This window comes from Cyanistes caeruleus, chromosome 4 (assembly GCF_971803275.1).
Source record: "Cyanistes caeruleus chromosome 4, bCyaCae1.hap1.1, whole genome shotgun sequence".
Taxonomy (NCBI): Eukaryota; Metazoa; Chordata; class Aves; order Passeriformes; family Paridae; genus Cyanistes; species Cyanistes caeruleus.
Window position 1 is genome coordinate 58,780,655 of NC_141704.1, and position 25,717 is coordinate 58,806,371.

The 25,717-nt window shown below is 41.7% G+C and overlaps 1 protein-coding gene across 2 annotated transcripts; it reads left to right on the forward strand.

Annotated features, from left to right (window-relative positions):
• The first annotated feature begins 1,505 nt into the window (after positions 1-1,505).
• On the forward strand, positions 1,506-18,936 carry DYRK4 (dual specificity tyrosine phosphorylation regulated kinase 4). 2 transcript variants are annotated; one of them, XM_023927688.2, is made up of 14 exons: positions 1,506-1,647; positions 5,288-5,371; positions 6,700-6,849; positions 7,928-8,063; positions 9,234-9,397; positions 9,760-9,896; positions 10,735-10,875; positions 12,492-12,630; positions 14,841-14,922; positions 15,646-15,818; positions 16,410-16,470; positions 17,032-17,161; positions 17,877-18,022; positions 18,462-18,936. In XM_023927688.2, exons 1-14 carry the CDS (start codon positions 1,624-1,626, stop codon positions 18,686-18,688), a joined length of 1,794 nt encoding a protein of 597 aa, XP_023783456.2. In that variant the 5' UTR covers positions 1,506-1,623; the 3' UTR covers positions 18,689-18,936. The 2 variants fall into 2 exon arrangements, with proteins under 2 accessions (XP_023783456.2, XP_023783466.2); XM_023927698.2 differs by having other exon boundaries at positions 9,300-9,397.
• The last annotated feature ends 6,781 nt before the right edge of the window (positions 18,937-25,717 follow it).

Sequence of the window (25,717 nt, forward strand, 5' to 3'; positions counted from 1 at the left end):
GCAAATTTGAATATGTTTAAAATGAGGAGAGAAAACATTGCCAAGAAAGAAAATAAAGAAAATAAAGTAGAGGATTTTCTTCTAAATGGGGGATGGCTGAAACATGGGTAAATCTGTATTTCACTCTTTTCTATGGAGGCCATTCTGGAACTGCTAATTGACAAGGGCCTGGTGTGACAGGACAAGGGGGAATGGATTCCCACTGAGTGTTTAGGTGGGATTTTGGGAAGAAATTGTTCCCTGTGAGGGTGCTGAGGCCCTGGCACAGGTTGCCCAGAGAAGCTGTGGCTGCCCCATCCCTGGAAGGGTCCAAGGCCAGGCTGGCCAAGGCTTGGAGCAACCTGGGATAATGGAAGGTATCCCTGGTCATGGCAGGGGATTGGAATGAGATGTTCTTTAAGGTCCCTGCCAACTCCAGCCATTCTAGGACTCTATGATCAGCATGTCTACCCAGCTGGCATGACAGCCTGAGTGGTTATTTGGTGAGAAGTTTCTCTTGCACGTGAGGTTTATAATACTGGGGCGGATTTGTTGCTTAGAGGGTTGCCAAGCTTGGATGAATGGAAAAGTGGGAGTGATGGAAGTGGGAGCAATGTGGCTTTAAGGAAGGTGCAGCCCAATAATTACATGAGGAAAGGCTTTGCAGATAACCATGAGTGCAAAGGAATAACTGTTTGTCCTTTGACCATTCCAACAGCATCTGTAAAAGCAGCAGCCTTCAGTAGAGGAGCATGTATTTCCTCCTTGAAAACCCTGGTTTCTGAGTGAAAGTAGAATTATTCTGGGTTGTTGACAGATTTCAGACCAGCAGGGAACATGTCATTCTTTGGCTGTATGAAGGAGGAGACCACACTGTATTTTCACTTTAGATATTCCCTTAAGACAGCTGGGGAATAGGGACGCCTCCATCAGTGCCCCATCACAAATACACAGCATCCAAAGAAGGAAGAGGAAAGACAGGAGGGCAGCTAAACTCTGTCTCATTATCTGCACCAAAATAATCCACACTCTCATTATCCCACAGAGCAGAGCAGCTCTGTACCAATGTCCTCAAGAACCACGGACCAAAGTGCCACAGTTTGGTTGTCATTAATTGACATATAATGCCCAACGAGAAACCAACCCTTGAGAAATAAATTAATTTTCATTTTCCAGTCTGTCAGTCTTGTTGAAGAGGTTTTGCTCACTGTATAGCAAGGTCCCTGTGACAAATTTTGACAAAATCCAAGTTCAAGTGTTTTTTGGTTTCGCAAGCACATGAGCTCAGTGAGAAAGAACAGACTGAGATGACAAGGAGAACAGCCAATCCTGTTATATTTGTCTTTCTTATTACTGACTTGCCATGATAAATATGGAAAATTATATTTGGCTAGAAGGAGGCTGAGAAAGGGAACAGATGGCCACCAAAAGAATACTAGAGCAGCTAATAGTCACTGGCATATTTCCGGGAGAAAAACTTAAATCTGAAGCCAAGCAGAAGCATTATCCATTTTTTTTCTGCTCAGGGCACTGTGCATGGAACTGCTCCTGCTATGCTCTGACTAGATGAAGGTGGGCTTCCTGAAATGCCTTCTCCGAATGGAATAAACAGCTCCTATCCCGCACTTTACAGCTCTCGCAGTAATGCTGACAGAAATAGTTGACAAGGTGGGGAAAATGTTTGTGTTCCTACTGTATTTTGAGTGAGAAAGTGTATTTGCTATGGCTTTTTAATGTGTTGCATGATTTAGCACCTGTATTGTATCGTCTCCATGTATTCTGCAGGCTTCATTCAGTTTTGAGAACAGGAGAAGAGAATGCCTATGTGAATGAGGAGACAATGGGATCTTTATTTTATGTAGTTGTGTATTTAAAAATTTCCAAAATTTTAATGCATTTCTGATTTCTATGGTTAACATGGTACTGAAAAAATACTCTGATATTTTGAGAATTATGGAAAAATCAGACATCATGTGTCATGATGTCTGATTTTACAGAATGCTGTAAACCTAAAACTTCGTGACTGCGGGCTAGGTGGTGGATAAGGACCTTGTTCTGTTTCTTTGGTGGTAACTGTAATGAGCAAGGTGATCCAGGATTTGAATGGCTGAAATAGCAGGAGGTGATAGTCTGGTATTGCAGCATTGGAGCTGTAGGACGATGCTGAGTTCCACAGGAGCAGAGAAACCAGGAATGAAATGGAGTGGAATAGTAACAGTTGCTGCAGTTTTCCTTTGGAGTGCATCTCCCACAACAAACCCAGCCACAGCAGCTCAGCTGCAGAGCCCATAGGGCAACTCCAGGCTTTTGCTAGAGAAGCTCTGCTGGGTCACCTGGATCAAGACCATCAAATAAAGCCACTGTGTGGATTGTCCAGTAGATCCACCTACTCCCCATTCAGCCACCAGCAGGACTGGTGTAGGCACAGATGAATTTTTCTACAAATAAAAGTTCATGTTATTTACCCATTTGGGGGAATTTTATGAAGGTTGGTCACTTACTGGTTTTATTGAATAAATTGTCTAAAGAGCCATAAATGCTTAGTAAGTAGGTTTTGAAAAAGGGGGACAAAGAGGATCACAGATTTCCATGGTTAAAAAAGGTGTGGACTGGTTTTGATTTTTCACTGTAAGTGGGGAAATGTCCACCTCAAAATCCTGTTAATCTTTCCCCAGTGAATAGTAATTAAATGGATTCCAAATTCTGGCAGCACATCTTGGAGCCCACTCACCTTCTTCCTTAGCTCTTGCTCAGTTTTAAAGACATTTTTTGAATTTTTCATGCTCTGTTAGTAAATCTACTTTAAAAAAAAATGTAGTAATATAGACATAACTGCCTAGCTTTTTAAAAGTATTGCTAAGAAATAAAATGCCATTTTGGAGTGAAGATTCTGCAGTCTGCACAGGTATGTGAAGTCACTGTTTCTTTAGTTTTCAGTAATAGCTTTTTCTGTATAAAATCCTGACTTTGCATTGACTTGTAGTTAGAAAAGCATGAAGCAGAAGAAACTACCTTTAAATGAAATGTAGTATTTTCAACAGCTCCAGAAACTGAACATTATAGCTTGCTGTGGATGAAGTATGGATGAAGTGTGAGGAAAAGTATAACATGCACTAAAATGAATAGTCTTACAAAGAGCTGGGCTGATACAATTAGTAGAGTTTTGAATGTGTATCCCACATTCATCTTCATAACAAATGTGACTGCCCCTTGAAATGCAAGATACATAGATTGCATGAGAAGATTGTCTGTAGATTGTCTGTAGAAATACTCTGGTGCTGAGTTTTCCGTGGAATCATCATCTAAAGAAATTCATACAAGGATATTTGGTGCTCTGGGCAAGCTGTTATTCTCTAGGACACTCCTGTTTAGGATGCAGTAGTCTAGTGGCCCTCTTCTGTGGCATTTGCTGTGCTGGCACTGGGAATATTTTGGATTTACAGCACATCATCCCTTATCCCTGGCTGGGATGGAAATTACTGTGTCCAACAAAAACATGTTTTAGTACTTATCCCTTTCCTGCCATTCTCCTGTGCTTCACAGCCACCCATGACCCTTCATCTCAAGCCAGAGCTGTTCTCAGTTTGTCCCAAATCTGAAGTTTTTCCTTGCAGAAGGGTTTGTTTATTCATTTGTGAGCAGGAAGAGCACACACAGAGCACCATTACCTCAAGGGCAATTTCCAGCTGGTCTGCCCAGCCTGAGTGGTGTGGTGTCTTTTTGGCTGATGGTGAGATGGCTGAACCTGTCAAAGGGCAGAATTTCCTCTGTGTGGTTGGGTAGATCTGTACACAGAGTTTTATCTCCATATTTATTTTGGAAAAGTCTTTTAGAGTCTCTAATCTAAATGCATATGAAAGGATGGATGTGCCACAGCCTTTGGAGTCAGTTGAGAGGAGGCCATCAGAGGGATGGAGCAGCTCTGCTGGGAGGAAAGGCTGAGGGAACAATTGGGATTGTTCAGCCTGGAGAAGAGAAGGCTTTGGGGTGACCTCATTGTGGCCTTGCAGTGCCTGAAGGGAACCCACAGGAAAGATGGAGAGAGACTCTTTATAAGGGCCTGGAGTGACAGGACAAGGGGCAATGGCTTCACACTGACAGAGAGCAGGTTGAGATTGGATATGAGGAAGAAATTGCTCCCTGTGAGGGTGGTGAGGCCCTGGTATAGCTTGTCTAAGAGAAACTGTGTATGCCTGGAGCCTGGGACTCTGAGCAACTGGTGTGGTGGAAGGTGTCCCTGTAGGGGTTGGAACTGCTTGGTTTTTAAGGTCCCTTCCAACCAAAAGCAGTCTGTGATTCTGTTCAGGGCGGTATGCACCAGAGCCATTGTCAAGGTATGTTCAGTTTGATCTCCCTGTTTGTGGCAATGCTAATGTACCTTGCATATATCAAGGTCACAGTGTGTGTGGATCAGTTTGCACGCAAGCATCCCTCACCCACTACAGCTTATAAATATATCTATGTCTATATCTATGTCTATATATGGATATCTGCAGTGTAGTGGCACAGGTGCAGCATCTAATCTGAGTTGTCCCTGCTTCTTCCAGGCTCAGACAAAGCTCTCTTTTAGGAGCCCTTTTTCTGAACCAACCCAGTGGGGTTCACTCCAGCCCATAGAGGAGGGTTCCAATCTGCTTTAGCCATGGAGTTTTCACAGTCTAAATTATCCTAGAGATTTCTTCATTTCATTGCAGTTTGTTATTGGGCAGAAATGTATGATTCTACTTAGCATGTTTATTAAAAACTGCTGAAAGCATCAGCAAATTCTTTAAAATTATAAACTGCTTAGCACTTTCCCCATGGGGTTTTTTTGCTAATACTATCTGCCCATTGGATTCAATGGGGTTTTTTATATATTTTAGTAAACTCAAACCCTGATTTTGCTTTTATAAAATCTGTACCACAAGATGAATCAGTTTAATGCTGCTTTTAGCAATGTATGGGCTCACAATCTACCTTGTGAGGCAGTTTAAAGCTGTCCTTCCAAGCAGACTCACTACCAGCTTCCACGTACATATTTAAGGATGGCAGAGGGCCCCCTTTGCCATGGCTGAGCACAGGGGCACACCAAGCATCTGAGAGACATAATAACAAAATAAACTGTCTCTGCCCCAGCCCACAAAACAGCTGCTCAACTGAGAGAGGCATTGCCAGAGTGTAACGTGTTTTCAGCAGCTTTTGTGGCCCTCTCTCACACCCTGTGTTGGCACAGGCATTGCCACAAAGGAGGGAAACCGAAACCATGCGGGGATTCCATATTTTTTTCCTCCAGAATAATTTTTATTAAAGCCTCGCTTCATGTTTGCAGTCTTCCCATGTGGATGCTTTTTCCCAGTCTCAGCTGACTGTTCAAGAGAGGGATCATCTGGGCTCTAACAGAGTTTTCCATCAGGTACGTGACTCTTCAGCCAACTTCAAAAATACCTGAATGCTTGTTTTTTTAAGTGATCTCTTATAATAAATGAATATGGGCAGAGGCTAGTCCTCTATTCCCTGTCCTCTTCCATTTCCCCTGTGGCTGTATGACTGTCCCAAATGCCTGCAAGTATTTTGGTTTTGCTGTTTTCAGTAGCATTTGAGGCGTTTCTTCTGCCAGACCACTTGTTTCTTGAAGCTTTCAGGAAAAGTCCACTGCAGTCCCAGTTCTAAGGTTTTAAAGGCTATTCCACAGTATTAAAATAAAAAACTTACTTATTGAAGTTGATTGGCTTGAGAGCATTGCTCCTTTGCTTTTTGAGCAAACCTCACCTTTGTTGCCAAGTATGTTTCTATGCTTCCCTGAAGAGAAAAATTTCACAGGTTTATGTGGGCTGTAGCTTTAGCTCTCTGGACCTTATTCTGCATTTCACAGTGCACAGTTGATCTATTTCAGAACTATTTAAAATAATTTTCTTATTATTTGCCAAAGAAATAGTCTACCTGAAATAGTTTTCTTTGCTGCTACAATTGTGACTTTTCTGAATTGAAATATTCAAGACATTGATAAAAGACATACAAGACATTCATAAAACTGCACCCTTAAATGACTGACTGTAATAAATAAATGATATAGAAGTTTTGCAAATAATAAATGGGAGAAATCAGGAAGGACTAGTAATCCTGAATTATTTAAATGAGCATAAGCATTTATTTTTAAGCAAAGTTTGCTGAGAGCTTGCCTTTTCCTCACTAATAAGGAGTGCAACAAAGAGTTGATCTCCATAGGAAATGAGGGGAAAAGAAATATGGAGAAACCAGTACAGGGAAGACTTCCACTGTGTCCACCCCTGGTGTTTGGCAGCAGTCTAATCCCAGTTTCTCTTCTGCCATTGGGAATAAAAAATTATATTTTCTGCCATTGACACTTCATGCCTACTTATTACCCTACGTAGGCTTTATTTTCCCTGCTTGCAGGAGTCCTGCTGCCTGGAATGGCTGCTGGGCTTCCAAACCCAACCACCCTTTGCAGCTGAAGCAGCTGTAGCTGCTCTGATGCTGGATGGAAGTGTTCTTGTGAGGAATCTCATTCCCAAAATCGTTCTGGATTGCCCAGACAACCTCCTGCTGCCCATGAGTACAGCTGGAGCTGCCTTAGCATCTGCTCATTTCCCCTTTGCCTTTAGGTGTTGGAAGTGAACCACACACCTTTTCCAAGGATTTAAATCCCTCTGGTGTTCATAGGTGTGGCACAGAACTGCTTGCTAGGTCATTAAGTGACATTTCGTTGTGCTTTCTATTTAGAGAGTCAGTTGTGGTGTCCTTTCCCTCCCACATCTGGAAAGTCAAGTGAAGCATGGTCTGGCTGCAGACGCTGCAAACCCTCCCCCTTTTGAAAGCAGCCTGCCTCAAATAGCAAATAAGAGCTTGCAGAGTGTCCTCCCCTCTCTTCAGGTGAGTTGTAAAGCTCCTGGACATCTCATTTGCCTGGTGAACCAGCGTCTCAAATACCACTGAGAGAGTGTCAGGGGCAAAGTGTCATAAATGTCTAAGTGTGGGGGAAGAGAGATAAAGTGTCAGAATTAGAGACAAGTATGGAAAGATGCATCATTTTGAAAATAACCCATTTTTACTTGAACACATCCTTAACTCAAACCCCACAAGCACCAAGATGCTTGTATTGAAGTGGTACCAGTCAGGACTTCTTGCAAGGGCACGGTGGACCCAGCTTGCCCACTTGTTAGTCCATATCCCATCACCTGGGTTCTCCTTGTCTTGGCAACCACATGCTGGGTTTTGAATATGGCTTTGGTACCCTTCATACACAAAAGTAGATTTTTTTGTCTCCATCCGGCTCCACTTCTATGAGAACTTTCTCAAAGGATGAGAAAGAAATAAATTAATGAGTCATTTAGGCTGAAAGAGACCTCTGGAGGAATCTGGCCCAACCTCTCAATACAAGCAGAGCAAACTTGGAGCAGGCTGCTCACATTACTATCTATTTATCCAGTTAATCTCCCACTCACTGGACTCCAGTGTCACAGACCCTGCTCAAGGCAGTGTCCATGATGCTCACTGCTTTTTTCCCACTAGCCAAGCCAATCACTTCATCAGAGAAGACAACCAAGTCATTCAGACACCATTTGTTGGCATATCCATACTGGTTATTCCAAATCAATTTCCTGTCTTTCACTTAGTTTGACATGTTTTCCAAGAGTTTTTCCACAACCCTCCAAGGCTGACCAGCATGGGTATAAATAGCATTTCTAGAGAGTCCATATACTGAATGAATCTGGAAGATGAACTTTCTTCTCTTGTTTATAAAGATTTGTCTTTCCATGGTTCAACAGCCTTTAGTGCTTTTGGCAGAATTTGCTGTCTGAATAAGCAGGGTGTTCCAGTGCCCAAGCTTGCTTGTTCTGTCTCAGCACAAAATTGACATAGAGATTACTCAACTAATCTAAAATATATTGCAGCTTTGTCTTTGTGAATACAGCAGGTTTTAATTTTTATATTTTTTTCTGCTTGGCAGGAAAATGGAACTCAAGGCAATTTTCCACAATTTAACCTTCCAGATAGTCTTCCTGAGAGTGATACCAGAGTCCATACAAAACCATCTGAACTGGAGAGCACCAGCATTGGGGTCAAACTGCCTATGACAGCTTCAGGTAGAATATCCCTGGATAAACTGACAGGTCTAGAGTGACAGGCTGCCTGCACAGATGAGGAGTGTGTACAGTCAGGACTCTCAGGGACCAGAGATGCCATGATAAACGGCTGCTGAAATCTTTAACAATTTAGAGCACAGCAATATGGATAGGACTCAGTGATTTTTAATTATCCAGCTTGGGGAGGTACCTAACAGGAGAATGATTTGACTAATACAAATACAGAAGAGAAACATGCAGTATGAAAAAGAATGTGTATTTATTTATCCAAGACTTAGGTGGGGTAGGTGACAGCAATATCCCATTACAGGGATAAAACCCTTTCCCACTTCCTTGTGGCTGTGTCCCATTTTACTGATGTGAGCTAAACTGCATTTTGGGAGTTCTCAGATCTAGAAAGTTTCTGACAGAGTTAATCTATTTCTAGAAGGAGTCTAGGAAAAAAAAAGTAGTGGCCTTTTGCTTTGAAATGATTTAGCATCCTTGCATTGCTGGATGAAGATCTGCCACTGTTTAACAAAACACCCACACATGCATGCAACACATTGATTTATAATGCTTCTGTCTGAATATATATCCGCATTTAAATGATGGGAGTGGAGGTGTTAGGGCAGCTGAAATTCTATGCAGGAAGAATCAGGACTAGGAGAAAAGCAGATTTGGGCTCCATTGAATTCCTAATGTCAGGCATCTGAGCTTGATGATTTTTATCAGAAAAACAGGTGCTTGAAAGCTTTGGTTTACTAGATATTATTGATATTTTATAAATATGGCAATCAAACCAATAAAAATTAAACTTTTCATGTAAGTTGTGGAACCTGAGGGAGCAGATAGAAAACAGATGGGATTTTCAAAAACATCTATATACATAATTTCCCTCAGAATTAAATAATTTTTACCTAAGTTCTCTTAAAAGTCTTGCTGAGAGATGATGAATGCTTTATTGAACTTAATACTACAAGCCAGAAAAAATAAGAAAATAAACAGAAATTTGTATGAAATTACAGAAGCAGAAGAATCTTAGTTGGAAGTGAACTCTAACAGCATTTCTCAGCATCCTGCTCAAAGTGGTGTGCTCTACTGTGAAATGTTCCATTGTAAAAGCACTTTGCCATCAGGTTTCTGACATTTTATTGATTTTTGGTTTTACATTCTTGTTTTCTGATTTAGAAGCCTTGAAAAATTTTAGAAACCAGTTAACAGTCTATGAGCAAAAAGAAATTTTCAATTATACAGAGCTCTGGTTTCTTGGCCTGGAAGCTAAAAAGATTGAAGGTTTGCCTGAAACCCAGAATAATAATTGTTATGATGATGAGCATGGTTCCTACTTAAAGGTAAGTGGAAAAATTATGGTACTCGTTTTGAGCTCAGTAAGTTTGTAGTGATTTTATGCCAGCTCTTAAGTGTTGTCTGTGAGATAAATGTTGTTTCCACAAGATAAATATTCACATAGTGAAAGCATGTCTTTTAAAGCGCAGAGGAGAATTCACTTTGCATGTTATGCAGGGCTGATGCAAGGTAGGTGAGCTATAGAAGCATTACTTTGGATTTTCTTTGTCACCCTTATTTGATGTAGACTTCACCTGCAGCTAACCCACCATCTGTCATGGACAGCAGACACACACACACACACGAGCTACAGGGAAGCCTGGTCTTTGCTATACTCTTTGAATCTGAACTCTGTGTTCTTTTGAAGGTTTTACATGACCACATTGCCTACCGCTACGAAGTCTTGGAGGTCATTGGGAAAGGGTCGTTTGGGCAGGTGGCCAAATGTCTGGATCACAAAACCAATGAGTTAGTGGCATTGAAAATAATAAGGAATAAGAAAAGGTGAGATACCTGCTGACCTTAAACCAGTACAATCATCCCTGTTATATAGAGGCAAACTGTGACAAGGTGAACAAACCAAAATCAAACCTCCTGTACATTCATTAAACACAATGAGGGCAGAGTGAGGAAACAAGATGTCAGGACCTGGCCTGGACACAGAGGAGAGACAGCCTAGGAAAGAAAGCACAGTTTCTCTAGGCTCACAAGGAGGTCTTTCTAGAACAGTGAATACACAACCCAGGGTAACCAGCTGCAGAGGACTGAGAGCAGGGAGCATCCCCACAAGACTCTAAAACCACAGGAATATGCTGGAAGGCACCCATCACTTGCTTGAACATGAAAAATTCTGTACTGTGGTCCTAAGCAACCTGTTCCTGTTAAGTGTCTGGTTACAAATTTGTGAGCTTGAAGCAGAGTCAGTGAAACAGATGTTCAGCTGTTCCATTTTCCCCCTCAGTGAACAGTAAGTGTAAAGATGCTTTTCAAAACCTGTCTGTCTATGGTAGGTGTGAAACACAGCACTGTTCAAGGGAAGTGAAGCATTCCTATAGACTTGAGAGCACCAGGATTTTAGTCTGCATGCTCATTGGAAACCTTTTCATTTAAAGATTTTTTCAGACAAGTCAAATTATCCTGAAGTGTTCTGTAAGGCCAGTGTATTTAGACTAGGATTCAACTGTAAGAAATCAAAATTACAGTGGTTACAAGGTTGATTGAAACATTTTAATAATTTCCCCACCTGCTGAGCTTACAGTAAGCTCATGGTGTTTGTAGCATTTGCAGAAATAGAAATGCTACCCTGAGCTGATGTCACCATTCCCATGTTGTGATATTTCAGATTTCACAGCCAGGCTTTGGTAGAAGTGAAGATCCTTGATGCTCTGCTGAAGAAAGACAAAGATGACACTCACAATATCATCCACATGAAGGAATACTTCTACTTTCGCAATCACTTCTGTATCTCCTTTGAACTGCTGGGGTAAAGTACATTTTCCTTTACACACATCTTGAGGAGAATTGTAGATCTTGTGCCTTACAAGATTTAATTTTTATGTCTTCTTCAGAAGAATTGGCAGCTAGAAAGGAACACTGTCTAAATACAGACTGCATAACTGAGCCTTTGATCACCAAAGGTGAACTGAAAAAGGCCACGGTCAGACTTCACACGGGCAATGACATGATCCAACCCTTATTTTCTGTGCTGGGTATTGAAGTCTTCTTCCCCGAAAGACCTGTGAGGAAAAGAGTAAATTCAGGACTGGTAAACTTCAGGGTATATAAATATGAATAATATAAAATAATTTAAAAATAAAACTGCATCTTGCTTTTTATGCATCTTTGCTGCAGGGCATCTTAGGAGGAATTCTGGAAGAAATTTGGAGAAGTCAGATCATTTTATTCATCAGCCTTCTTGTAATCAGGGATTACAGGAAAACTGGAATTATCCAGTCTACCCATACTTCCCCAGCCCTTAGAGTAAAACCCCCATCGCTGCATGTGCTACAGCCCCTGCTGAAGATTCGGCATCATATGGGCAGCTTGATCCCAAAGAAACCTAAATCCCTTTGTTGCTGCATGTGAGTCTGTCACTTACAGGCACACAGGGTAAGAGGTGACTCCTCTCCAGGGAAGACACAGGCCAATCTTTTCTGAAAGCTGCTATGGAAACACACAAGGAAATGGGATAGCCACTATCTTTAGCTGTTTACAGAGGAGTTGAAGATTGGTTGTCATAGAAAAATGTTTGTCTGGTAAAATTTTCGTTGCCTTTGAAATGCCATGAAAAGCCTTTGATTTGTGATCTTTTCCGTTAAGTCTTGGCAAATTTCATTTCAAAGGAATGGGCCATGCCTGCCACCAGTGGACACTCCAGTGGGGAAGGCAGAAAGCTCCAGTTGGTCATGTCCTTGCAGACATGTGCTAGTGCTGAGGACACCTCTCCCAGGGAAGAATCTGCTCCTAATATCCAATCTAAACCTTCTCCTTTTTCAGTTTGAAATAATTGCCCCTTGTCCTATCACTATCAAGAATCTCTCTCCCTCCTTTTTATAAGCCCCTTATGGCACTGGAAAGCTGCAGTGAGATCTTCCAGAGCCTTGCCTTCTCCAGGCTACTGGGCAGGGCTACTGGAAGGGGGTAAGATGTGAGGGTCACAGGAGGGATATAAAAACCTAATGAAAACTGAATTGAGTGGGTGGTTATCTAGAAACACTGCTGGTTAAAAACCTTTAGACAGAAGTGATTTAGTCAAGATGCCAAAGCAAAGAGAAATGACAGCAAAAGGAGACAGAAGAAAATTTATTTTGGTTCCTGAATGATTATTGTTCTCGGTGAAAATCAGCACAGCTGCTTAACAGCAGAGGGTTTAGCAAGCAAGTTCACTGATTTTACATGTGCTTTAGATCTGGGAGGTGTTTGTGCATATCACATGCAGAGCAGCATTCTCAGGGAGGAAAATAGCTGTCATTTTCCTCTGCATGAGTCCTCCACATGGGAAGACAAGCTCTTAATTCACTGGAAACTAATAATGCCTTTAAAAATAATTTCCCCAATCTCTTATCTGCTCTCTGTGTGCTGCATCTCCCTCCCCCACAGAATAAATTTGTATGAGCTGATCAAAAAGAACAATTTCCAAGGCTTCAGCCTGTCTTTGATTCGCCACTTCACTCGCTGTGTGCTGAGGTGTTTACAAGTGCTCTACCAGGAAAGAATCATTCACTGTGATCTGAAGCCTGTAAGTACAGTCATTTCATCACCTGGTATCCTGTACAGAATTAATGATCTTGTCCTTTTCTTTATTGATTGAGAGGAACTGTCAGGAGAAACCCTAAAACCCAGTATGATGTTTGTACAGAAGCTGTAATTTATTTCAGATTATGTTCATGCTACAGTCAACTGTAATAATCAACTGATTATTACCATTGATACAGTTCATTCACCAAAGCATTCAATGAGATTATTTGGTTGACAAAATGTATGCAAATATGAGTCAAATGCAGGTAATAGGTAATGACTTTTTGCTTAAAGAAAAGAAGTACTTGTAAAATTAAGTATTTCAAGATGAGGGACATTGTAATGCGAGGAGTATTCATAAGGCAGCCTGTTTCAGGTTATCCTGTTAAGTCTATTTAATTTCTTAGGCATAACTATAAAATTAAGTAGCCTAGTAAATGGCAAAGGAATTCTGTGGAACAGTATTTAGGGTGTTCACTTGTTTCTGGAGGAACGTCTGTCATCCAATTCCCTCTGCTGTATCTGCTAAGCATTCATGCTAGGTGAAACATTTCCATTCTCCTTAAGCCCCAAATTTAAATTTTTGCAATTTTCAGAGACTTCTGAAGGATTTTAATTATATTTTCAGTTCAGGTGAAAGTTTTTCTTTATTTCCTTTTCAAAAGGGAAAATGAACCAATAAAGAAGTAAGTTCAAAGGTAAAAATGCTAGGATAAAAAGGATATAATTCTGTTCTCACTTTGCTAAATGTATCTTGATTTAGAATTCTGAGAAGTCACATACTGTACCCTGTTGTTTTGCCAATATCTTTGCCAGACCAATTTGTAGTGAGAAGAGAGGCTTGCAAGATAACTCAAATATCTGAATCAAAAACAATTAGCCAAAAACAATTAGTCAATGGGAAATCTGTTTCCAGGAAGCCACTGACAAGGAATGACGTTGGCAGCATCAATAAGTGTAGTCTGTATTTAAATAGAGCAACATATTAGTGAAAATGTAGTGAGTTAATTAAAGGACAATTTTGTTCTCATTCAACAATTGTAGAGTTTCATTAATATATGTTGCTTGAAACTCACATCTGTTATCCCATCTGCCTCCTTATGATACTTCACAGAATAAAGTAGAATATGGAGTTTCTCTGGCCTTTATGCTAGGTAATCACTGCCTCCAAAGCCTGGTTTCCCAGTCGATCCTGGTTTTCCAGCTTTGATCAGCTCCCTTGCATTGTGAGGCATTCAGTATAAGAGACAGAGTCCTACCATGAGCACAAAGGGATGTCTAGCTGCAGAGAGGGGATGCTACTTCCCGTACCAGAGCCAAGAGCACCTGGACTGTGGGATCCAGTCCTTGCCTTGACTTTCACCAGTACCACTTCTCCTTCTTGGTACATGAGGCATTTCCTTATGAGTTAATTACCCGGGAAACCACTTCATCTTTATTTGGCATCCACCTGGGAAGTGTTCAGTCCTTCAAAGCCCTGACATATAATCACTGTAAAACTGGTTGATAAAGGTAACCATCTGTCTGCTGAGGAGTGGAGAAGGAAATCCTTCATTTAGACAGACTTTTAATGAGGATAAAACTCAGCTGTGCAGAAGAGAGCTGAAGGCTGTATTTGCTTATCAGTGCACATATCCCTGAACTGGCTCTTTAAGAATCAATTCTCCAGCTGGAATTGCAGGAACCCAGTGCTGTACCCACCTGCAGCCAGCTAAGAATCCATAGGATCCATAAGAATCCTGTCCTGTCCATTTATCCCTCCCTTGAGACCTGTGCATCACACAGGTGGGGAGGGGTGAGCTGGCATGGAGTCTGGAGCAAGGTGTGCAGGGAAGAACTATGGAGTGTGGCTCCTTCATGGGCCAGGGGCTTTCTGTGTTTAGAAAAGGATGGTTCTGGTTAATTCAGCACAGCACAAAGCCAAGTGCAGTTTGGCTTTTACTAGACAAGCAACCCTGAGTTTTGGGGAGCTTGCTGGTGCCCTGTCTGGCTCACCTGCAGCCATCTGCATCTCCCCTCTGCTTTGCACAATTGCACATTATTGGCTGCCTCCTCATTTTAGCAAATGCATTCCAAAGGAGGTCGAATTTTGAAGCTCTCATTATGTTGACAAGTGTAAATGTGATTTGCATTCTGATTTTCCCAAGTGTTCACTAACTTAATATTGTGCTAAATCCCTCTTTTCCCTGTGATTTTTTTTTGTCTTTTTAGGAGAACATACTATTATACCACAATGGGCAAGGTTCGGTCAAAGTTATTGATTTTGGATCAAGCTGCTATGAAGACCAAAGAGGTTTGCAGAAAAGTCAAGTTGATGTAATTTTCTTAATAAGCTTTCTTAATTTTAAATAATGTGGAAAACCTGTTTCTTGGATTGGGCTAATATATTGACCTATGCCCCTAATTAGAACCTGGTGAACTGTTCAGCCACTGGTGGTGGAGCAAATACTGGTAGAGACAAGTAAGATACTACCATTCTTTTTCTTTGTCCCGAGCCTGATCAGCTTCTCTACTCCTGTTGAAATCAGAATTGCACTTTCAGGAGTGCTTATCTGGAACAAACTTAAGAGGATAATCCAAATATTTCACTTATCAAGAAGTTTGTCAGATCCAGAGAGTCCTTCTCTGTGAAATGGTTAAATTATAATTGGTACTTTTTGTATGAGTATCACAGGGAGGGAAGTGGGAAATGTGCATTTAATTTAGGAACTGTTGATTGATGCAAATGGAACACCTTCAAATAGGAAAATGAACATGGATAAACTGAATCACAGCATTAGTAGAACAATTTCCTTCAGTGAAACTTGTTGAAAAACAGTTTCTAAATAGAACAGTGGAAAGTGTATCACCCATTACTTTTAGGATGGGATAAGAAAATATTTCCAGAGCCTGTGTGAGCAATCCACGGATAGACAGATTTATGATTCCTGAACATATGCCACTTTTCTGTGAAATCTGCAATTGACATTTCAGTCCCAACTGTGATATTTTGCTTCTTGTCTGATTTTTGATCCAGTGTACACCTATGTTCAGAGCCGCTTTTATCGCTCCCCTGAGGTGATTCTTGGTCATCCTTATGCTATGGCTGTTGATATGTGGAGCTTAGGCTGTATCATAGCAGAGCTTTACACAGGCTACCCACTGTTCCCAGGGGAAAATGAAGCTGATCAACTTGCCTGCATCATGGAGGTAACCTTTGGGATTGGTTTGCATACCCATTTGATAAACTGCACCACCAGAAACAAAGAGGAACCTCAAGCAATAATGAAATATAACTGGCTACGGCCTGGCCTTTCAGAGGGAGGTTTAATGCAGCCAAATGGCTATTTGAGCCAGAAGGTTCCCCCTGAGCCTCTTTTCCTCCAGGCTGAGTCCCTCCAGCTCCCTCAGCTTCCCCTCATCAGAACTGTGCTCCAGCCCCTTGTCCAGCTCTGTTCCCTTCTCGGAACACGCTCCAGCCCCTCAGTGTGCTTCCCGAAGTGACAGGCCCACAGCTGGACACAGATGTGAGGTGTGGCCTCACCAGTGCCACGGAGAGAGGGACAATCACTGCCCTGGTTCTGCTGGCCATGCTACTTTTGATATGAAGATGTGTACCAGCAGCACTAAGGAATCCCTTAATTCCCTCAGCAATAAAAGGTAATATTTTGCAGGCATTTCACAGTAAATTGCAACATTCAGCTTCTTTTCATAAGGAGGGCAAAATGCCACATCTCACTTGTTGGTTGTTGTGTATCTTATGAAATGAGGTGTAACTCTATGAATTAATTTTCTATGAAGGTATTGGGTCTTCCACCAGCTGATTTTATCCAGGCTGCATCAAGGAGGAGAACATTCTTTGGTAATTTCTTCTGATTATTTTTCCTTGCTGGATCCCTCCTTGGTAGTCAATCACCAACTAATAGCTCTGGTAGAGAGCAGAGTCAGAGATCTTTAGCTAATTCCTAGCTGATAAAAATACTTCCGGGAAGAGGTATGGAAGAAAAGCAAAAGGATAAAATGAGGCCTATAAACGAACCTGGAGCTCTGTTCTTCATGTCTTATGGGCCTCTAATTGCCAAAGTTATAGAGAAGTTGCTCCTTAAAAATGTTGCTGCTGAAAGGAATGCAGTGGGCTCTGGGAACTAATTTACATTGTTCATTTCTCTGTGTATAATTTGGGTTTGGAAATTGCTTAAAGCGAACAAACCAACAAAGTGTAGGGTGTGGTCTCTAGGATGTAACCAATCCACCACAATTCTGGCAGATTATTAATCCAACAGGGCAAAACTGGAGTTTTAGTGGGGTGGACATGGATACTGTTTATGCAATTTCTTAAAGTATTTAGTGAAGGTATATCACTTAAAGTATTTAGTGATATTATTTTAATGTAATTTTTTGAGGTTGTCTTTTTTTTTTAAAGATTCCAAGGGTTTTCCTAAATCCATAACTAACAGCAAGGGGAAAAAGAGATGCCCAGACTCCAAGGATCTAAGCACAGTGCTGAACACTCATGATGCTGGTTTCTTGGACTTTTTGAAAGGATGCTTAATGTGAGTTCATATTGTATGCAACAAGCTAGTTTTGACTTTGCTTTCATTCTTTTGTGCCTTTTAAATCTTTGTTACATTTGTTTTTTTATTGTTTGATGGTGTGCTTTGGGTTTGGTTTGTTTTGTTTTCCTCATGGCATCATTTGTATAACTGTTATTACTGACATTTTACTATGTCTTCTTTAGCAGTGACTTCAAATTTGTTTCTAGCAGTTCAGTAGCACTTTCCTAAAGAAATTCTAAAGAAACTGCTAACTTGTGGTTACATGGGGAGGGAAGAAAAAAATCATCCCACTCTGTTTCACAAGAAGGTTGCTTTCAATGTTCTCTGTTTGCCAAGTCTGTGTGAATCATTGATCCATTTTGGTTTGCTGGCTGGAATCAGAATTTTCAGAAAATAATTTCAGTGGAGCAAGAAACCAAACCTTAAACAAGGAATTTTGGTTCTCCACCCTAATAGAACCAGGAACTGCATATTAAAAATGGTTTGATGCTGCAGAGGGTTTGATCAGCACAGTGCTGACGTAAATAGGTTTTGAAGGATGGAGAAGATCGCCTAAGATTTTTCCATGGTTTTGTGATAAAAATATAAAAATTATTTTTTTTTCAAAAAAATGTCCTCATGACTTTCAAAAGACAAGGCTAAACCTTTTTTACCTTGTACTAATTTTCAGACAGAAATAGCTGAATAATGATTTGTCTCCCATGGATTTAAGGTGGGAGCCTTCTCTGCGCATGACTCCCGATGAAGCGATGAAACACGCGTGGATCCAGGAGCCAAAAATATTCCGGAAAACACAGGCTCCAAGGAAGATGAGTGATGGCTCGTTCTCTGCTCTGGAAAATAGAAGAGAGACCATTCGTAAGCATGTTCTACTTCAGAACTAAGTGCATTTATATCAGTGTTTGGTGTTTCTTTGTGCTTAGTGTCATCTGCCTGGAGTACGGGGAGGTGAACGTGTGGAGATAGTGGATGGCCACTGAAATGGGGTGGGTAAAGGCACCATTCCTCAGCTGTGTAGAGCTGCATGCCTCATGTTTTAGTTCAGCTGCCTGCAAAAAGACTGAAAGTGCTGAAGAGTCTCATGGAAAATCCTTTTCCCTGCTGAGAGCAAAACAGTATCTGACCCCACACCGCAGTGCCTGTCACTTCCAGAGCAAAAGAATGCAGCAGTGGGGGTTGTAAGAACCCAGAGAAAACTTTCACCTGATTTGCTGGGAGTTTGTGTCAATCCTGTGTTTTACCTGCTGTTAAAAGTCTGCAGTCTTAACCCTCTTATTTTAATGATTTATTGTTGCAGAGAATCTCTGGAAAAATGCAGCTGACAAAGTGAGAAGTGAATTGGCTGACAGACTGACTCCCTTCACAGGCACAGCAGAAAGTGATGTGCAGAACACAAGGAAGCATGCTATTCCAGACAAATATTTTGAAAACCACATGGAAAAGCCTATTAAATACAATCAAGGAGAAGACAGTGGCGAAAGAGCTCTTCCAAAAACTTCTCTTTTTTTCCCACCAATTAAGTAACAAAGAGGACAAGCTATGATTGGCTCAGTTGCATACCTAGTATATTTTGTAGGTATTAATTGTACTCAGGAATATAAGCTATATCTGTCTGTTCATGGGCTGTGCACATTGTAAGTATATTTAATGTTCTTTTTACCCTGAAATCATCTAGTCAACCAAAACAGAATTTGAGAATCATTCATTTTCCTCATCTACATCCTTGTGATCAGAGATTCTTCACAACCAGCAGCAATAAAATGGAGACTGTAGAGGTGGAGAGTGGCTTATTCTTGGTGTTATAACAGACTTTTGAATTTTATATTTTCCTGGATATAAAAGAACAGATGTGTTGACTGAAGAATCTGAATTCTTTTACTTAAAGCAGCATAAGTCAGGAATAATTCATGGATAAGGTTACTGGATTTACTTATGTATATAAAAAAATAAGAGCAATCAAACCCAGCATCCTCATTTTCCTCCTTCTCGATCTTCCTCTTTCTATAGTGAAGCTGCTAGATGGAAACCATTGTCACACCTTCCTAGCAGATTTAGAAATGTAAATTATGCTCTTTAGCTCTCCAGAAACAACAAAGCGGAGTGGTATTCTGGGCCTATTTCTGCAGGGACTCAACAGGAAGAATGGATTAAAGCAAGCTGGTTTGATTTGAGAAAATTGTCCTTCATGGCAAGTTTAAGTTAATAGTCTGAAAAAACCCCAACAAAAACCAAATTAATTTCTGTGATCCCTATGGCTTATGTGTTTAATTTAGGTATTTGGCTCCTTGCATTTGTAAAGCACCCATCTCATTACACATCTTACATTTACTGGAGCTTATAGCTAGAAATTCAGTTGAAAAGGAATAATGAGAAAATTGTCCTTTTAAAAGCAGCTGCTACTTTAGCAGTGACACTGCAACAGCCCTAAGGGAAAGAGGTGTTCAGAGGTGTTTAGAGTCACCATAGCAGCAAACTCCCACAGGCTCTTTTGCAAAAGTAAAATCCAAAGGATATGGAAATGGTCCTCAAGCAGTTCCAGAGTTACAGGAGTAAACAAGCCACCTGACAGGTACAGCTGAATCACTCAATGGTAGAAGTCACCTCAGGGAAAATGGACTGCTATGATTGTCCCCTCAGCTTCAGGCAAATCCTGGGACTCCTGAGGAAACCCCTGGAAAATGAGTGACCCAAGAAGGGCAATAGCCCATTATTGAGGGTAACTGAGCAGAGAATTACAAGGATATTTTGGCAGACAAATACCACCCTGTTGTGATGCAGAACATTTCTGACAATCAGACCAGCTTGCAATGCTGGAATTATTTATACCTCTGGTTTCAGAGAGGCTCTTTTGGAGCTGAACCCTTCTGGAGACTATAAAATGCTCCCATTCCCATTCTTCAGCAGAACGATGTGCTGGGAAAAATGGGTTCTGTTCTGCACCGTGTTGTGGCACAGCACAGCACAGCCAGGGTGGGTGCACTGTAGAGTGTGGGCCTCATCGTATTTCTAAGACCCTTGGAACAATAATTTACTAGTTTGGTGCAGTTGCTGGTCATTCTTCATCTGCCGTGTCACATTCCCTTCACTGCTTAGGCTGCCCCAAGTTAAAATATCTGATTCTCACAATTGTGCACTTGGCGTTTTGTCTGCTCTACCTCAGGGGCAAAATTTGGGGGCGATTATATTGAGGTGTCTGTGACACCTGCAATGGATGTCACCCTAATGAAGGTGTAAACCTCATTTGATAAATGGGCTTCTGTGCTGGAGCTGTGTTTTCTGCACAATTAGTATGTTTCAGTAGCTCTCTATAGCAAGTATCATCATATTATTTCTCATCCCATATGCTGATGGGTTTTCCAAGGCATTCTGTGTTCCAGGAAAAGTGGCAAAGTCACCTGAGCCTGTAATTCAGTTTGATCATGCTTCCATACAGAAGGCAGATGGATGGTATTTCACTGGAGTTGCCATGAATTTGCTGTCTTCCTTTCCTTGCTGGCCTGCTGTTCTGCTTTAATTCCTGCAGTCTTTATGGTAATCTTCATCTTCAAAATCTTTCCTAATAAGGGTTCTTTTGGATAACTTGAATTTTTTTTTTTCAGAGATGACAGAAATTAATATAAATTACTTAGCAGAAATATCTAGCCCTGAGATATCATCACTGCTTTCACATTTCTCTGCAGAAGTAAGTAGATCATCAGACACAAGTAGCATCCTCATTTCAGTGCTATTTGAAAGGAGATAATGAGAAAATTCTCTGTGTAAGAGGACAACCTACAAAATTCTGAGAAGAATCCTCTGACTCATGCTCAGCTTGAGCCACCCTCAGACTTTTCATGATGCAGACTCACAGAGAAAAGAAGCACTGATAATTTGCTTCCTCGAAAAGCCCAGTCCATACATCATGTTTTGTTTCTCTATGTACTGCCATTTTTTAACCACATTTGCCAAGAAAATTGAGTGGCTGCTTTCTTGTCCATCTCTGCACATTGGCCTGTCTCTCTGGTCCAGTGGAAGATGTCCCTGCTCATGGCAGGAGGGTTGACATGAGATAATCTTTAAGGTCCCCTCCAACCCAAACCATTCTATGATTTTATGATTCTGTCTTCCAGTTGCTGGGCATTTTTACAGCACAGATAAGTGATTTGGGGTGTAAGGCTGGGAGGGGTATCACAGTATGAAGAAGTTCTAGGGATCCACATCACTGAGTTGAAGAGAATGTGCAGGACCAGCACTGTTGCAGCAGGGGATATTTGCAGGATGTCAGATACAAATATTGAGGTAATCAAACTGTGAGGACACAAAGGCTCAGTGACCAAGCTGTTAGAACGCCTCTGAAACCTCATTACAAAACTGTTGTCAATAACAACCTTTCTGGAATTGAATGCTTTCTGTATCATTACACTTCACTGCACTTGGGAGGCTGCATGGGTATCACCACAATACATCAAACTCACAGTCATTGCAGAGCCCACATCGGTGGCCTCCAAAAGCAGAGACTCTCCTGATTACACCAGATCTACCATGCAAGGATTTACCAGCAAGCATCAATTTCTGCAGCTCTGTGTGTGCTTGTGCCCTCCTATTTGCTATGTGAGACAAGTAAAGCCAATTTGTCAGCCTGGGAACTGCTTGTCTTTGACCCTCACTGTGCTTCCACTGCTCTGAGCCTTCAGGTGACAAGTCTGTCAAGAAAATGGATATGTAGACACTGTTTACATCTGTTCCAAAATACCTTTAGCCATCACCTGGGATGCCCCTGCCTTCAACAGTATTTTTGGCACCACTTTAAAACTTGAAAAGGGAAAGGGGTAAAAAAGAACTGCAGTCCTACAGTTCCCCACTCTGTAAATATCCTTCACGTGCTGATGTATCTGGCCCTGCTAACCCACTTTGCAAATTACTTATTATGAAGAGAATCTCCACCTCTCTATCCTTGGGTTTTTTGGGCATCCAGGATTTTCAGCCTGTGAAGAAGGAAAGGGCTTTTCACAGCTGCAGTGGGATAACTCCTGAAACAGGAGGATTTGTACTACACAGCTCTGGATAAACAAGCCCAGAGCAGTGAAAGAGCTGAAAAATTACATTAAGCAAAAGTAAAGTCCTTTCATGAGGCAGCTTGTGAAAAAATCTCCCTTATGCCACCCCTTTTCCTTCAGGATTTCATGTATTACTCAACAAAGAGCTTTATATCTCCTCTGCTGCTTCCATATGATCCATAGGATTTGGAAGAAGTAGTCCTGCAGATGTGTGGCAAAAGGTGAGTCAGTTTGGCACCATCTTCCACAAGGGCTATAGTTTTTTGAAATAAAGAGAATCTGGGATGGATTCAGACATGGGAAATAGGACTCTCAAAGAAATGAGTAGCTGAATGTTTTAGCCTAGTTACAATAGGTTCAAGTTACCATTCTGTTAAATACCTATTTGGGTATCAGCCTTCAGACATTTTTAAACCAAATTTCTTTTTAAGTTGAATTTTTTTTAACATTTGTCCTAAAAGAACAGAGGTGTCAATAACCTCACCAGAATGCAAATATTGTGAAATGATACTGGCATTGCTTCACCTGGCTCTATATAGCAGGATTCTGCTACTTCCTGCACTGCAGCAGGATGAGCTGGGGAGGTGTGGGGTGGAAGCCGGCTGTGAGTCAGGGACGTGTGTGCGGCAAAGGATTTCAGCAGTGGAACAATCAGGGCTGTTTTGAGAGTACTGGGCATAGCATTTTCCTTCTTCTTCACCTCCCGAGTTTGTTGCACACCATCATAATCGCCAGAGAGAAAACTCGGGGAAACTTCACTGCTTTCCTCTCCTGTCTGTCTCTGTCTGTTGCCTGAGGCAGATACTCAGAGGTGCCATCACATCCTGTGGTTCTGACTCTCCTCTTTCTTTTCACACTTGGCTACTGTACGAGCATTTAGTTTTCTAGAGGAAGCAGATTTTATCTTCCTCCCTCTTCTCAGGTCATCTATAATTTTAAAATCTTCCTTGGCATGCTGTTCACTGCCAATCTGTGGTATCTTCCTGCTTCTGCACATCTCTCCCACGCCCCTCAGCAGTGCCGTGCAAACACCACCACATCCTGTTCCACCCAAGAGACCACACAACTCCAATCCTTGCCACACAGCTAAACCCCTTCTCCTTGTAATTCCAGAAGAGTTGCACATTCCAGCAGCATCTCAATTGCATCCTCCAATCTCACACTTTTCTCCATGTGAGGAAGGGATTTTCTGCCTAAAAGTGGAGAACAAGCCATAGTGAAAATTTCTCACATGGGCAGCTCTGCAAGATGCAGATTCCCTTGCCTTTTCCCCTCCCCAGTTCATGATTAATTCTGTCTTTGGTTCATATGCCAGAGGGGCCAGAGTGTCTCAGTTTTGATATCCCTATGCTGTCCTAACCTTCAAATTCTCAATTTGCATTCTTGTATCCCTCAGTCCTGGTTTCCCCCAAAAACAGAGTCTTGGGCCTCTCTGGAGCAGACAGTACAAAAAATGTCAGCATTTGATTAGAGAACTGAAATAAGAAACCATAAATATTCTTGCTGTCTAAAGCAGGACTGTCAACAACATGACGTGGGATTCAAGCAATCTGTATGCAATTCAGTCTTTTTAAACCCTCTCCCTGAGGATCAGATCAGGTAACTCACCTTCTCTGTTGTTCATCTGTTCTTCCAACGCTTGCCCCAGAAAAGTAATACAAATGCTTTTCCTACATTTTCCCTGCAAGTTAATAGGAATAAATGACCACTTCCTCCAAAACCCACAGATCCGAGATAAGTTTTGTAGTGGATCATGCAACTGTGGAAATTTGAGATGATGGACAAGGCACTTCCTGGCAGAACTGGTCAGAAATCTGCTGAGAGCTTTTGTTTTTATGTCATTACACTGAAAGGTCTCAGGCAGCACAAGAGGTGATGCACTTTTCTCCTTTGACTCACTCCCACCAAGGTATAGCACATGGAACAGAGGCATTTTTCTTACTCTACTCTTCCAGATTGCTATCACAGGAGCCCTTTCCACGTGCCACAACAGTTCCCTCTGATAAGCCCACGGCATTAAGACTGAGCTTCTTTCCAAGAAAATTGTCCATAACCATCCTGCCACAGTGGCACAATCAGGGCTCATTACAGAATCTGCAACAGCAAGACAATTTCATCAGAAGAGCCCCTTTTCCTTGGTGAGGAGAGCCAACATTCACCCACCCTGAGGAGTTCTGGGTAGGAGGTAAACACTTGGCTGCCTTGTTTTGGTCCTGTAGTACAAAACAGCTGTTAAAAATGTTAAAAGATGTATATGAGATGGCTTAGTACAGTTTCACTCAGGCAAGGTGCCAGGGCATGTTATGTAAAGCGTTGATCTTCCTTACATTTTAAATTGAATATAGATCAGTCGGGTTCCAGCCCTCCTTCCTGGCAACAGGCCCAGCCTCGGCACTTCCATATAAACTGGTCTTCTCATAGCTGCCCAAGGTATCAGCAAGACTTAGAGGTATCAGAGACTGCAGAGATGATGGTGATGCTCTTTTCAGGAATCAAGAGAATGCTCTTCCTCTTGTTCCTCCCATGCTCTTGTTCTGGCCAGCTTGCATCTCTGCTGTGGAATTTCCCCACCTTCCTGGATCCTTCCAGCATGTTCTACCTCTGCTGGCACCATAAGGAACAGGAGCTGATGGGGTTGAGCTGCACATCCACACAATTGGCTGGGTGGCACATGGAGAGCCCTCATGGAGAGCTGCCTGGATCTGACATTGTGTCAGGAGATGCCTACCGAAGTGGAAGCATCTGCTTCCCTGTAAGCTGAACAGATTTCCTCTTCAATCCCCTTTGCTAAGGGTCCCCCATTGCTAATGCTCCAAGTATGTTGAAAAAAAAAGGTATATTGAAAGGCTAAGAGGATTGGGAAACTTCAGCCTGGAAAAACTTAGGGAACTGGGATTGTTCAGCCTGGGGAAGAGAAGGCTTTGGGGTGACCTCACTGTGGCCTTGCAGTGCCTGAAGGGAACCCACAGGAAAGATGGAGAGAGACTCTTGACAAGGGCCTGGAGTGACAGGACAAGGGGAAATGGCTTCACAGTGACAAAGAGCAGGGTTAGATTGGATATGAGGAAGAAATTGTTCACTGTGAGGGTGGTGAGGCCCTGGCACGCTTAAGTATGTCAGGCATAGGATAGGATATCCTTGGGAATTCTTGTTTTTTCCACTATCAGGCGACAACTAAGGATAGACACTTGATGTTAAAGCAGCTGGAGTTTAGAGAGGGAAAAATGCCACCAAGGCTGCTAAATAAAAACCAGGCTGCTGTTTTGTTTTGCTTTAATTATAAAAGAGAAACAGGCAGCTTAATTTTGTCCATATACAGAGAAAAAACCTGATGAACAGTGAAGCAGTTCACTGCCAGTTGCAGAGGTTTTACTTATTCAGCTGTTTTCAATTCCTCTTTCACACTCTTTCAAAAATATATTTTGCACAAAATATTTTGCAATGTTATCTAAAAATGGGTACACTTTGGAGGGAGTGAGGTAGACAACCTTCCTTATTGTCATCAGCTGGTTGCAAA

Coding starts and splice junctions, on each gene's coding strand:
- DYRK4 (XM_023927688.2), top strand. CDS start 1,624: ATGCTGACAGAAATAGTTGACAAG. Junction 16,471..17,031: donor AAGGAGGAGAACATTCTTTG/GTAATTTCTTCT, acceptor TTTTTTTTAAAG/ATTCCAAGGGTTTTCCTAAA. Junction 18,023..18,461: donor AAATAGAAGAGAGACCATTC/GTAAGCATGTTC, acceptor TTATTGTTGCAG/AGAATCTCTGGAAAAATGCA.